Below are 15,740 nucleotides of genomic sequence, written 5' to 3' on the forward strand. Positions count from 1 at the left end.
CCCACTAGGAATTCTGATTAAATAGGTCTGGAGTGAGATCCAGATGTTATTTTTGCAAAGTTTCCCAGGTTATTCTCATGTGCAGCCAAGGCTGAAAATCATTGCCCCGGATGCCCTAATGTTTTTTTTGAGGATGACCTAGGTTATTTTAACAATCTGTTGTCTTCCAGGCTTGCTAGTAACTCAGTCTGGAATGGAATGGGAACAACCAATCCTAGGTTCTCCCAGTTGAGAATGGACATTTCTGTTCTTTTCTTTGCTTTTACCATCACTTAGAGGTCTAACAATTACAGAGTCATTGAGGAATGCTTTTGAATATCACCCCCTATGCTCTCCTCACTCCTATCACTGCAAACTAACTTGGGCTGACTTTTCCTATATAGATTTTAGGTTTTTTTTTGCTAAAATCAGTAGTCACCCCATCACCTATTTGCCAGGTTTCAAAGAAGCACATTCTATTTCACATTTTGCCATAGGCGTTTACTTGTAAAAAAACCAAAAGACTCATACTATCCATTCTGTAGGCTCAATGAATCCAGCCAGCATCTAGCATAAAGTGCTCCCCCAAGGAAGGTGCAATAATGTTCTATCAGCTGGATACAGCGAATGAGTAGTGAAGTCAAACCATAAGAATCATCAGAGACTAGACCTAAGTATGTTCATCAGTCCTGCCAGTGATGTCATTTATAAAGAGTGACTACTAACTAGATTCCAAAACGTGTAAAATTGTGATATAATTGACATAAAATTAGTTGCACATACTTAAAATATAAAATTTGAGTCCATCATGCCCAAGTTTCCTTTCACTATAGTGATTTGCTTTTCTTTTTTTTTTATTTATTTTTGTCTTTTTTGCTATTTCTTGGGCCACTCCCACGGCATATGGAGGTTCCCAGGCTAGGGGTTGAATCAGAGCTGTAGCCGCCGGCCTACGCCAGAGCCACAGCAACACAGGATCCGAGCCGTGTCTGCAACCTACACCACAGCTCACGGCAACGCCGGATCGTTAACCCACTGAGCAAGAGCAGGGACCGAACCCGCAACATCATGGTTCCTAGTCGGATTCGTTAACCACTGAGCCACGACGGGAACTCCGTGATTTGCTTTTCTTTCATATTTACTCATTCTGATTTGCTTTCTATTACAATATATGAGTTTGCCTTTCCTAGAATTTTATATCAATCATACACTATGTTTTTATATTGATTTGGTCTGATTTTCTTTCATTCAGCACAATTATTTTTTTTATTTTTCTTTTTTTGTCTTTTTAGGGCTGCACCTGCGGCATATGGAAGTTCCCAGGCTAGGGGTTAAATTAGAGCTACAGCTGCCAGCCTATGCCACAGCCACAGCAATGCCAGATCAGAGCCGTGTCTACCACCTACACCACAGCTCATGGCAACACCAGATCCTTAACCCACTGAGCAAGGCCAGGGATGAAGCCTGCCTCCTCATGGATACTAGTTGGGGTCATTATCCCTGAGTCATGGTGGAAACTCCCAGTACAATTATTTTGAAGTTTATCCATGTTGCTAAGTGGAATTTGCTCCTTTTTTATTACTGAGTATTATTCTGCAACACAGATCTACTACAATTTTTAAATCCATTCAGATGTAGATAGATATGGATTGTTGCCAGTTTTCAGTAATTACAAGTGAAACTGCTATAAACATTCATGTATATATATTTGTGCAGACATATGCTTTCATTTCCCTTGGTAAATACCAAAGTAGAATGTCTGGATCATGTGTTAAGTGTATACGTAACTTTTTAAGAAACTAGCAAGCTGTTTTCCAGAGTAGTTATACAATTTTATATTCCCACCATCAGTGTGTGAGAGTTTCAGTACTTCTATATGAATATGCCAGCATTAGTATGGTTAGTCTTCTAAATTTCAATCATTCTACTGTATCCTGCAGTTTTAACTTGCATTTCCCTAATGACAAATGATGTTAATAATCTTTTCATGTGTTTATTAGCTATCTTTGTCTTTTTTTGGTCTTTTTAGGACTGCACCTGCAGCATATGGAGGTTCCCAGGCTAGGGATCTAATAGGAGCTGTAGCTGTCAGCCCACTCCACAGTCACAGCAACACCAGATCCAATCCGCATCTGTGACCTACACCACAGCTCACTGCAATGCCAGATCCTTGACCTGCTAAGGAATGCCAGGGATCGAACCCGAGACCTCATGGTTCCTAGTCAGATTCGTCAACCACTGCACCATGACGGGAACTCCAGCTATCTTTTTTTGTGAGGTGTCCATTCAAATATTTTTCCTATTTTTATTTGTTGTTTTGTATTTTTCTTACTGAGTTGTAAGAGATCTTTATATACTCAAGAGACATGCCATTTTTCAGATATATGTTTTGCTAATATTTTCTTCTTGTCCATGACTTACCTTTTTATCTTCATCACAGTGTCTTTTGGAAATTAGAAGTTTTTAATTTTGATGAAAGCCAACTTCCTTCCTTCCTTCTTTCTTGCTTCCTTTCTTCTTTCTTTCTTTCTCTTCATTCCTTCCTTCCTTCCTTCCTTTCTTCCTTTCTTTCTCTCTTTCTTCCTGTCTTTCTTGTGTTTTGGAGTTGTATTTAAGAGATCTTTGCCAAACCCAAGTTCACTGAGAATTTCTCCCAAGTTTTCTTCTAAAATTCTGTATACTTAGCTCTTAAATTTGGCTTGAAAGAGAAATATGATCTCTTTTAAGTTAATTTTTGTTTATGGTGTGAGTTCAGAGTCAAGATTAATTTTTTTCATGCAGTTATCCAGTTCTAGCACCGTTTACTGAAATGAGTATTTCCCCACTAAATTGACTTGGCAGTATTTCTAAATATCAATTAATAATTTATATGTGGCTATATTTCTGTTTGAATTTTGTGTCTGAAAAACAGGCTTCATTTCACCTTTTTGGGGAAAGATTTTTCTGGTTATAGATTACTAGATCGATTTTTTTCCTTTCAGTACTTCAAAGATTTTGCTTGTCTTCTAGGTTACTTTTTTTGTTTTTTTCAGTGCAAATTTGCTTCAGTCTATTTTCTTCATGTAATATTTTTTTTTTTAACCACTATTAAGGTTGTCTATTTATCTCTGGTTTTGGGTAATGGGATCAAGCTGTGTTCTTGGAGCAGTTTTCTGTTTTTCTTTGTTTTGGTTTTTTTGTGCTTGGGATTTACTGAACTTCTTGGGTATATGAGTTTATGGTCTTCATGAAATTTGGTAAAGTTTTAGCCATTATTTCTTCAAGCACTTTTTTTGTCCTTTCAAACATTTTGTGAACTTCAGTTACATGTATATTAGGCTAAAGTTGTTTCACAGCTCCCCGATGCAGTGCTCTTATTTTGTCTATTTTCCAGTCTTCTTATTTTCATCTCAGACATTTTTTTAAATTTTACCTCCCCAAGAAGTTTGATTTGGGTCTTTAAAAAATATCTCCTCAGGAGTTCCCGTCGTGGCGCAGTGGTTAACGAATCCAACTAGGAACCATGAGGTTGCGGGTTCCATCCCTGCCCTTGCTCAGTGGGTTAACGATCCGGCATTGCCGTGAGCTGTGGTGTAGGTTGCAGACGCGGCTCGGATCCCACATTGCTGTGGCTCTGGCGTAGGCTGGTGGCTACAGCTCCGATCAGACCCCTAGCCTGGGAACCTCCATATGCCGCGGGAGCGGCCCAAGAAATGGCAAAAAGACCAAAAAAAAAAAAAAATCTCCTCAATATGCTCATGCTCTCTTCTACCTTCTTAACCTACAATATGTAATTATTATTATTACTTTAAAAATATCCCCATCTACTATTTCTCTCATCACTTCTGGGTGGGCTTCATTTGATTGACTTTTCTCTTCATTTTGAACTTTGTTTTCCCGCTTTTTTGTAAGCCTGGTCATTTTTTTTTTTTTAAGTTGGATGACACATATCCAACAAGGTTAATTTTACCTTATAAAGTGTTTGATATTTTTTGTATTCTTTAAATAGTCTTGCATTTGGTTTGGGATATATTTAAGTTATTTGAGCAGTTTGGCATGCTTTTTAAACATTTTTTATTTTATTTTATTTTTTTTACCTTTGGGTCTTATTTGAGCTTTTGTATTAAAAATTTTTTTTAATTGATGTGTAGTTGATTTACAATGTTGTGTTAGTTTAAGGTGTATAGCAAAGTGATTCAGTTACATACATCCTTTTTCAGATTCTTTTCCCTTATAGGTTATTTCAAAATATTAAGTGGAGTTTCCTGTGCTATAAAGTAGGCCCTTGTTGGTTCCCTATTCTATATATAGTAATGTGTATATGTTAAATCTAGAAGGGCAGCCTTTAAGTTTTGTTAAGTGAGACCAGGACAACATATATTCCAGGTCTAATTTTGCCCTACAATGGAGGCCACATCCTCCTGAAGTCCTGTGTACTATAAGGTTTTTTCTAATTTGCCTGGTGGGAAAGCAAACTCTTCCTGGCCCTATGTAATCATTGGAGTCATTCCATCTGAACCTTTCCAGGGTTTTCTTTTTAAAATTTTTTCTCCTTTGTTCAGATCATTTATTCCCCTGCAAGGGCTGAGCAGTGCTCTTTAAAACTTGCAATCCTTTGGAATCCTCTACAAAGTTCTGAAACTCTCTCTCTCTCTCTCTTTTTTTTTTTTTTGGTCTTTTTAGGGCCGCACCTGTGGCATATGGAGGTTCCCAGGCTAGGGGTCTAATCAGAGCTGCAGCTGCTGGTCTATGCCATGACACAGCAATGTCAAATCCGAGCTGCATCTGTGACTACACCACAACTCAAAGCAATGCTGGATCAGATCCTTAACCCACTGAGCATGGCCAGGGATTGAACCTGAATCCTCATGGATACTAGTTAGGTTCTTAACATGCTGAATCATGACAGGAACTTCTCTGAACCTCTCTCTACGCAGCTCTCTCTTCTCTGTGTAGGTCTCTTCTCTTCCACAGTCTGCCTGCAAACTTTTAGCTGCTGTGGCTTCCTCAAATTCCTTTGTCGTTTTTTTCTTTGTGGCAAGTGCTTTTAAAAGAAAAAAAAGTATAGTTGATTTACATTGTTGTGCCTATTTCTGCTGGACATCAAAGTGACTTGGTCAAACTCTTAACTGTGTCCTCAAATCATAGAGACCATTAAGCCGTTTGGGGTCCCCCTCCCTGCGCTGCAGCCTAGAAACCCTGTCGAGGCAGTAATCTGGGTAATTACAGGGCTCTCACAGCACTTGTTTGCCTCTTAGTGATTGTTTTCCTATGCTGCTTGTTGCAGTGTCTGAACCCATTGCTTCACATAGTTGGCCCCCTATAGTTTTAGTTGTTTACATTGAGAGGGGAAAATGCATTTTTGTTACTCCAGTAAGGTTGAAACTGGAAATCCCTCTTGCTAGATAATACATTCTGTTTGTATAAAGTTGGAAGTATCACTACAATATCTTTCAAGCTACATATCTTTAGTGTTCTACTCAAAAAAAAAATCTGGCATTTATGAGAGATAAAGATAGCTAAAGTAGTTTTTTAATTTTTAAAAATTTTATTGAAGTATAGTTGATTTACAATGTTGTGATAATTTCTGCCATATGATAAAGTGATTCAGTTTTATATATATATATATATATATATATATAAATATATATATATATTCACATCCATTCTTTTGCAGATTCTTTCCCCATGTAAGTTATCATAGAACATCTGGTAGAGTTCCCTGTGCTGACTTGTATTGTGAATTTGGGATTAAATATTACCTAACCCTTCTCAAAGTTCATATCATTTTTCTAAGTTAAAAGTAACACATAGCAATATTATTGATAGAAAATATTTTGAAGTAAATTACATTGTATCCCCTTCTCTCCAGAAGAAATGCCTGTGGACCTGGGATTTTGGTTTCACTTTCCAAATCCTCATCAGTGGAGTGCCAGCCATGGGTTCTTCTTTTCTGCCTATGTGCCAAGATCAGATGCTGGAGCCAGGACCCCGTGCAGGAATGACAGAGAGGAGAGGATGCCCAGGCTCTGCCACTGTCCCCTCAGAGGTAGCCAATACCCCACCTTCTGCTGATGTACACATAGTGTTTTTGTGGTAACAAGTGTCAGCCTTAACTAACTTCCCCTTGCTGCAGTGACCAGCAAGTTCAATGGTTACTTTTGCTTTTAGCAATATGCAAAGGAGAGTATTTCTTCCTGAGGGCAAAGAGAGGAGAAGATGGTCTAATACTGATACCAGAATCTATTTCCCGAGGTCTGGTGGGATTTTGGAGAAGAAGCCAACTCTTTAATAGAGGGGTGTTTCCGTGGACCTCAAGGCAAGTCACTTCTCAGAATCTTCCCTAGTAAGTCACCCACCTACACATCCATCCTCTGATCAAATATTCATTTACCATTTTTATCTTTGAGGGAAATTAATAAAACATCGTCCCTGTACCAAATGGAAAAATCCATCATAACAAATCCTAAGATTCATTACCTTGAATCTCACTGCATGAACGGCAGCTGGCTTGCCACTTTCTCATTCGTTGCGTGACAGCACCGTCTCTTTCTCCAAGTCTTTCAGAGGCTTCTGTCTGCCTTACATACCAATCCATGTAGTCAATGAAATAGCCTGTGTACCGAATTTTCTCACATTGGATTTCAAAGTCTCCATCCATCTCTCCATAGCACCTCTCTGCCCTTCAAAAGATGAATCACAGCACCTTATCTGATCTCAGCTGCCTCCGCTTTACTGCGGGAAGCAGCGACGGAATCAATACCACCCTTGGCTCTTGGGGCCCTCTCAGGAGACTTGGTGCAGATTTAGCAAGACAGCAAAACAGGTCACGAGTAGAGTCAGTCAGCAACCCACAGAGAAGCTATGAAGCAACAAAGGAGGTCTTCTCATTGCCAAGGGGGCGATCCTGGCAGCACCATTTGGAGAGCACGGCCAAGGCAGATAAAGGTGTTAGCAGAGCATCTGGTCCTGGGCTAGCTGTGTCCCAGGTCTCACAAGAGCACAGACCTGCTTCCTGAGCTCTGGGGCATCTCAGTGCTGCCAAGATTCATCTCGTGGCTGTGGAGATAGTCTCCCCTGGGTCTGGCAGTGTGGGCGAGCTATGTCAAAACCCTTCATGACACCATCAAGAGATCTCTTATCTTAATCTAGGATCAACTTCAAAGTTGATGTTTCATTATTTGGATGTGTGTCACTGTATCCTGAGGAGAGACATAAACCATCCTTGGAAATGAAAGGGTTAGAGCCATGAGAGGCCCTCCTTTCATATTAAAGAAAGATCTTTAATATGAGCTAGTGGTAGGCACGAATCTGCTTGATTTTAGGCTTAGGTGTCTGTGACCAAGCTTTCTCTCCATCATTTTTCCATTGGTTAGCAGATAAATTAATAACAAGGTGGAAGACTAGACCAGTTGTTGTGGGTCCATAGCATGGAATACTATGCAGAAATAACACCTGCATGGTACTGGCACAGAAAGCATACAAATAAGTATGTGGAGTGCGTGGATACAGGTAAAAGGGAGCACATACTCTGTGATTCCGTTTATGTCAAATTTTAGAAAATGCTAAATAATCTCCAGTGATGGAAAGCAGGACAGTGGCTGCCTGTGGTTGGGGGTGATGCAAATAGGGACAGAAGGAAGGGATTACAAAGGAGCAAGAGAACACTTCTGGTTTGACACACACACACGTGCAGGTACACATATATGTACTGCAAAGTGTATCGTGATGGCTTCACAAGTATGTATGCAAACATGTAAATTGTACTATTTATTTATTTATTTATTTATGTCTTTTCTTTTTAGGGCCACACCCTTGGCATATGGAAGTTCCCAGACTAGTGGTCAAATCGGAAGCTGCAGCTGCGGGCCTACACCACAGCCACAGCACTGCGAGAGCCAAGCTGTGTCTGCCACTTACGCCACACCAGGGGGCAATGCGAGATCCTTAACCCACTGAGCGAGGCCATGGATCGAATCTGCATCCTCATGAATACTAGTCAGGTTTTTTATCCCACCGAGTCACAACAGGAACTCCAAAAACTGCACAATTTAAACACGTTCAGTTTATTGTACATCAAGTATATCTCTACAAAGGAAGAAAAAAAAAGAGTGGGTAACATTATGGTATATCCTTATTGTTACCTGAACTAATCTCATTTATTATTGGTTTTGGGGGGACGAAGCTGATGTTCTGCTCTCAGCGATCCCAGGAGGCTATCAAAGAACAGAGATCAGTATCACAGTGATCAATATCAGGGGAGTGACCCTCTGGGACCAGGGTAGGACTCCTGACACTCAGCAGCTCTCCTCTGAGGAGCAAGACCCCAGCCCAGGCTACTCACAGGCTCTGGTTGAGCTCAGCAGGCAAGAGAATATAAAGAGGGGGGTAAACCAGGGTTGTGGACATTCCTTAGTATGTCCATTCCTTCCTGATCCCATTTTCCATGACAGAATTTCTAATTTGATTTCAAGAACATTGATTGACCTGCATTTATTAGTGGGTGGAGTTATTCTTTCTTAACTGAACAAACTCAATCTTTGATCTCTTTCTTCCATTTTTTCCTTCTGCGTAGGTGAGTGTGTAAATCCAGGACTCCTCTCCCATCCTCACCTCCAGTTGGAGCTAGTGAATCACTGCGGTATCTTGATTTCCAAGATTCCACCCTCTCTTGATTCCCTCCTTATCTTGTTGGCACCTCTAATCTGAACCTCCCTCTGAACTCCTGACTTGTATATCCAATGGCCTTCTTGGCATTTTCTTCAAATATCTGTAAGAAACACCCTAACATGTTTCCAACTGAACTTCTGGCTTCGCCATCACTACTCAATCTATTCTAATGTCCATCTTCCTCATCTCAATTATCGGTCGTTCTAAACCTGTAATCATCCCTGAGTTCTTTTTCGCTTTACCTTACATCCAATTCGTTAGAAACTGTTGTTGGTGCTACCTTCAAAATACACCCAGAATCTGAGCAGTCCTCACCATGTTTTTGCTACCAGCTGATGTGATCCACTCTTACCTCTTATCAGAATTAATTCAGTGACCTCCTAACTTTCCCTCTTTCCAGCTGTTCTCAACCCAGCAACCAAAGAGAGCCCTATAAATCCTAAGGTACCCCTCTATTCAAAACCCTCCAGTGGCTTCTTTATTTGCTCAGGGTGAAAATTCAAAGTCCCCATTAGGGACCTTCATGCCTTTCCCTCTTCTCCTTCACCACCACACCGCCCTTGCTTACACACTCCAGCCACTCCACACGCCTTCATTTTCCATGTTCTCCAAGCATATTTCTTCCCAGTTGAGGATCTTTGCTGTTGCTATTTCCTTGGCTGGATAATTCTTCTCCCAAATATCTCTCTGTCTCAGATTCTTATTTTTTTCAGGTTTCTGCTAAGGTCCTCTTAGCAGAGAGACTGCTAATGGCATCTTAGTAGAGAGGCGCCTTTATATAAACCAGGAACCTACTTCTCTCAGTCACTCCCTTAGCCTGCCTGTGGTTCTCTACTGCTCTGACAGCTGTCTTACATAGCATATATTTACTTGTTGATTTCCTTTTTCCCTGCACCCCATACCCCCAAACTAGGACTTATGCAAGCATGAGGAAAGAGTCTCTGACTATTTTATTCAATGCTATTTCTCAATGCCTAGACATAGTAGACAATCAATAAATATTTGTTGAGTGATTAAATGCAATATCCTTTTTTTGTTTAGGTAGTCGCACTCAAAAGTTTCCTAACATATGCCATCCTGAATGTCTTCCTCTCCTTGGGAATAATAAGCCACTCTTCCTTAATTCAGACTTAATCTTTAAGGCAGAATGACAGAAGGAACTGGTGCCCATGTGGTTCAGGATCAATGTAGGACCAGTCTGATAATGGGAACATTCATGGTTGTCAGCCTGGGTGCTCAGAAAACCACCATACATGGGCATTTATCTGGATACTAACTTCTCCTTATTAGGCGTCTCTAATTTCCAATTCTACAGCATATCTACCAAAGGGTAAATAATTTTCAAGACTGAGAACAGACCATTACATTTGATATTTTTAATTTAGCAACAATCTCAAAATTACAGAGAATTTGGAAGTGATGTTTTAAAAAGAGAATGCTTTGTGTTATAAATTGTCTAAGGGTAAGTTGCCAACTAGGGGGCCCCATCACCTTCAAGTACTTTATGTATTTATTTATTTGTCTTTTCTAGGGCTGCACTCACGGCATATGGAGGTTCCCAGGTAGGGGTTGAACTGGAGCTGTAGCCACCGGCCTACACCACAGCCACAGCAACGCTGGATCCTTAACCCACTGAGCAAGGCCAGGGATTGAACTTACAACCTCATGGATTCGTTAACCACTGTGCCACGACGGGAACTCCAACCTTCAAGTGCTTTAAAGGGTACCTCTAACAAACAAGGATGTTCTACAAAACCACCATGATCACAATCAGAAAGTTAAGGGAAACAATACTACCACCCAAGCCCCTGTCCCCTTTCAAGTTTCACTAATTGTTCTAACAATGTCTTTTGTAACAAAAGGATCCTATTCAGAATCATGTGTTGCATTTAGGTGTCATATCTCTTTGGTCTCCTTCAATCTAGAATAGTGTTTCAGTTTTCCTTTGATGTTCATGGCCTTTCCAAGATAAAAAGTCAGCTATTTTGTAGAATGTCCCTCAGGTTCAGTTTGTCTGTTAGGTTCAGGCGATGTATCTTTCCAGAGATTTCACTGAAGCGATGATGTTCCTCTCACTGAAGCCTATCAGGTTGTGCACAGTTTTGTTTTTGTTTCTGGTATTTTTTTTTTTTTTTTTGTCTTTCTGCCATTTCTTGGGCTGCTCCCACAGCATATGGAAGTTCCCAGGCTAGGGGTTGAATCAGAGCCGTAGCCGCTGGCCTGCGCCACATCCACAACAATGCAGGATCCGAGCCTCGTCTGTGACCTACACCACAGCTCACAGCAGCACCAGATCCTTAACCCACTGAGCAAGACCAGGGATCGAACCCGCAACCTCATGGTTCCTAGTTGGATTTGTGAACCACTGCGCCACGACAGGAACTCCATGGTAGTGCACAGTTTTGATTTTCCACATTATTGATTCTGTGTACTTTGTTAAGTTGATTAAGATGATAGCTGCTAGGCTTCTGCACTCTAAAATACTCTTTTGAGTATAATTAATAAATATTTGGGAGGTGGCACTTTAAAATTATATAAAGTTCTCATTCCTCCCCAACTTTACTATTAATTTATCTCTTTGTATCAGTATGGGATTCATGGTTCTTATTTTATTATATGCCTAATAATGTGTTACTGTCATGTATTTGTGCTTAAACTTTCCTAGATTTGGCTACTGGGAGCTCTTCCTACCAGCTCCTCTCTCCTTTTGACATGTTCTCATCTTTCTTTGAGGCTTTCCTTGTTGTTGTTGGCTTTTTTGGTTTTTGTTTGTCTGTTTTTTGAGCAATAAGAGGTTTCAGGCTCATCTTCTATTTTCTCTAAGCCCTAGTTCCAGAATTAGTCATTTCTTTAAGGAGTCCTAGTTTGTTTTAGAGGAGAGTGGTATTTAGAATCCAAGATCTGGGTGCAGAGGTGTTCATTGCTTTTGAGGTGTTGTTCTAGCAACCTCAAAAGGACAAGTCTAGGGATATATATGTGTGTATACTTATGCACATTTATACCTTTATTTCTATATGCATCTCTATATACATCAACAGTGTAGGTTCTCACCAATACCTTCAGTAACAATGCAACATCACACGGGTCATGCTACTTTTCCCTTTTTTCTTTTAATTTTTTTATTTATTTCATTTTGTTTTATTTATTTTATTTTTTTAAATTACTCACATGAATTTATCACATCTGTAGTTGTATAATGATCATAACAATCTGATTTCACAGGATTTCCATCCCACAGCCCAAGCACATCCCCCTGCCCCTCTCCCTTTTTTCTTAGTGGTACCTCACTGGCAGTGACAAACTTGATTCCTACTATCCTTGCTGTGTTAACTCATTTGATCAATCCCCCCTCTATGTAACCAATCTCTAATCACTGCTCAGTTGTCACCATTATCCCAGCTCTCCTTACCCTGTCAGTATTTCAACACCCTGCTGGGACATCCTCTCTTAGGTGGATGCCCTTCTCACTCTGCTCTGGCTCTGACATCACACGCTGAGCGGTTGTCTTACGCAGATGCCCTTTATACATTGCTGAGGCTCTGACACCCTCCAGCAGGTACTCCCTGTCCCCCCGTCACACTCCCACCCTGGCTCTCTCTGGAAGACCACCCTTATGACTTTCCTTCTGTCAACCCTGGTAAACGCATGTAACATACCATTTTGACTGGGCTTAAGAGGATTACAAACTGGTGTTGGTTTCAATTTTTGCAACATTTGATCCAAATGCTACATGTTTCCTGAGATGTGCTTGCTTTTTTTTCAGTCAATAGTATATTTCATAAATCAGGGATCCATAACCTTCTCAGGCATGCCTTTCAAAGGGGCATTGACATGACATTGTTTCTTTCATCAAATTTATTAATTGCGATGTCAGAAGAATGGACCAATATAGTACCACCGTAATACAAAGCCAGGTAGCTTTACAAAATCTGAAATGAATAGATTCCAAGATCTTTAAACTGAGCCAAGAAGGCAGACTCTCTGGATGCTGGGGATGTACAGAGTGGGCAGTGCTGATTAACGGTCCAATTGTACATTGAATACAATTGGATGGAAGAATAAAAGTGAGCTGATACTCCCGAGGGTTACATATACCACCCCTATCTTCTTTCAAGGACTGCAGAGAGGTTTAAAAGAAAATAGTACATGTAACAACGATACTAAAATGTATGACTTTTAAAGACCATACTTTTTGACTTCCAAGCAGAGTTAAGGTGGAACTACACTTGAAAACCTTGGAGGAAGACTTTTCTCTCTTCCATCCTTTGACCTGAAATAACGTTGTAAACTATGAAATATGATACCATGATTTTCATTATAAGGTGGTGGTTGTGGTATTAAGGTACGGATTAATAGATGGCAAGCCTCTTCAGCATATTCACTGTGATTCTTGGGATCAAGTCAGGGTTGGGTTTTTTGGCCAATGTCAGTTTCGGTTGTTTTTCCAGTTTAATGACAGCTCTGAAAAATGCTTTGAGCTAATTTTCCTTGAACTTCAGCCATCCCTTGGGCTTCTATGGATTTGTTAGGAAAGTATGAACTTTCGTATGCCTTATTTGCTTATGATACAGAAGGAGCTCTTTGGGAGGCATTTTAGATCTTTTGCCTCGATTTGAATTTTCACATGGCAAATACTTTGCCATATGAACTATACCACTACCTGAGACACGATGACGATGTCTGTTTGTGAGTCTGTCCCCTCTGAAGACATTACAATGGGTCTTAAGTAAGACAGATATATATTTGACCCTACTTAGTGATGTGGTTAAGTCTTGGCATTTCTCTGACCTTCACTGTTTTATCCTGGTTTTCCACTTCATAGCGATGTGATCCTTGGCAAGTTATGTAAACTTTCAGTGTCTCTTTTCTCATCTACAAGCCAAGGATAATAATAGTACCTATCTAATAAGTTTTTGTAATTAAAGCAATAACTACAGTGTTGGCACAAAGTCTAGTAAATAGTCAGTGTGTGATAAATGTTTGCTGTCCCTACCTATTGTTCAATGCTTGGATTTCACATGTGTTTGTAGTCTCACTTCAATGGGAGCGTAGCTGCATTAGCCAGGAGATATTCTGGAGACTGTGCAGTGCTTCATAGCTCTGCTTTCCACAATGGACACATCAGGAAAGGTATTTTTGTGACTTTGTTGTTGCTTTTTTGTTGTTGCAACCGACCTTGGTCACCAAGAGGATTTGTTTCATTTTCCCATTGAGCAGAGGACCGGTGAGGAGGATTAACTTTTTCCTTTACCATGAAGTAGAGGCTCAGGCTTTGGAGAAATTTTGTGAATTCTGTAAAGAGTATGAGAAACTCAGTCTTGGCATAGAGCAGGATGTATATTTGTATTAAATCATGTTGAAAACTTGCTGAGATTGGAGACATGAATTAGTAGTTGCTCAGTAGGTGCAACTATGTGAGTCTCTTCAATAGCATTTGGGAAAAAAAGCAGAGAAAGTCAGGAGTTGGGGTATAACAAGGTTAGAGTTTGATGAGGAAGGTGAGAGGTTGAAGACACTGGTCAGAGACAATTTAAAGAGATAGATCGGAGTTCCTGTCGTGGCGCAGTGGTTAACGAATCTGACTAGGAACCATGAGGTTGCGGGTTCAATCCCTGGCCTTGCTCAGTGGGTTAAGGATCTGGCATTGCCATGAGCTGTGGTGTAGGTTGCAGGTGCGGCTTGGATTCAGCATTGCTGTGGCTCTGGCGTAGGCTGGTGGCTACAGCTCCGATTCGACTCCTAGCCTGGGAGCCTCCATATGCCACGGGAGTGGCCCAAGAAATGCCAAAAAGACAAAAAATAAATAAATAAAGAGATAGATCATAGGGATATGATTGGGCAGAAAGGGAGGTAAAGCCAAAGAGGTGCTTATAGATTACGGGACAATGAAGGATGAAGAGATCAAAAGATGGGGAGTCCTTAGTAGGCTGATAAGGTAGGCGGAACACGAAGTTTTGGGGAGATTTTATAATTTTAATATTTCAGTCTTAGGTGCCTTCTGCATGACAGACATTCCTGGTTGTGGTCCTGAGAGTAGGTGGAAGAGTGAGGGTAAGGGGAATGCCCATTTATTGAAGAGAATGAGAAGCCATGAGGCCAGAGAATTCTGTGGATCCCCCCTGATATTGTTGGGACTCGGTAGTTCCCAGAGTTCTTTTGGTTCCTGCCTGAGAGACATAGCTTTTCTCCAGGGACTGGAAGCCAGATGTAATCTCACTCTTCAGGTGAAACCCTGCTTGCTGTTAAAAGAAGAAGAAGCAGAAAGAGGAAGAAGAGAAAGAGGAGAAGGACAAACAGGAGAGGAAGGGGAAGATGAACAAAGGGAAAGAGACACAGTTAGCTCAAAGTGGTTTTTTTTTTTTTTTGCCTTTTGTCTTTTTGGGCCACACCTGAGGCACGTGGAGGTTCCCAGACTAGGGGTCGGATCAGAGCCACAGCCGCCATCCTACACCATAGCTCACAGCAATGCCTGATCCTTTACGCTCTGATCAAGGCCATGGATTCCACCTGCAACCTCATGGTTCCTAGTCAGATTCATTTTCACTGCACCATGATGGGATCTCCTCAAAGTGTTTCTTTAATGCCCTTGCAATTGCCTTTCCGTTGGGCCTTCATGCCATTTCACTAGATACGCCTGTCTTACCTGACTCTCCTTTGGACTTAAGTTGTGCTCTTCTTACCTGATGTTTATGCAACAGGAAAAGATGCTCATAGCCCTTCTTTGACTGGCCTATGATAGCATAACAGAACATGTTACATGGCAGTATTATATGGCAAGGGGAATAAAGGCTGTAGATGGAATTAACGTTGCTAATCAGCTGATCAGAAGAGAAAGAGATTAACCTGGATGATCTAGATGGGTCCAATGTCATCACAAGGGTCCTTATAAATAGAGAAATGAGAAAAAAGAGTGTCAGGGTGATGCAACTTAAAGAGACTCAGCTGGCTGTTACTGGCTTTGAAAATGGGGGAAGAGGGCCGCCTCTAGAACCTGGAAAAGGCAAGCAAATAGGCTCTAGAAAGGAATGCAGCTGTGCTAACACCTAGGTTTTAGCCCAGTGAAACCCATTGCAGACTTCTGACCTCCAGAACTGTAATATACTAAACTTGCG

General features: G+C 40.8%; 1 protein-coding gene across 1 annotated transcript in view; it reads right to left on the reverse strand.

The window, feature by feature from the left end:
* LOC125138182 (relaxin-3 receptor 1-like) overlaps window positions 1-15,380 on the reverse strand; it is a 30,966-nt gene extending 15,586 nt beyond the window's left edge. Inside the window, exons 1-2 of the mRNA XM_047799466.1 lie at window positions 15,272-15,380; window positions 13,804-13,920 (exon numbers count right to left, since the gene is read on the reverse strand). Of these exons, the coding sequence (XP_047655422.1) occupies window positions 13,804-13,920; window positions 15,272-15,380 (226 nt within the window). The remainder of the gene's footprint in view (window positions 1-13,803; window positions 13,921-15,271) is intronic.
* Window positions 15,381-15,740: the final 360 nt, after the last annotated feature.

This window comes from Phacochoerus africanus, chromosome 1, assembly GCF_016906955.1.
Source record: "Phacochoerus africanus isolate WHEZ1 chromosome 1, ROS_Pafr_v1, whole genome shotgun sequence".
In the NCBI taxonomy this organism is placed as follows: domain Eukaryota; kingdom Metazoa; phylum Chordata; class Mammalia; order Artiodactyla; family Suidae; genus Phacochoerus; species Phacochoerus africanus.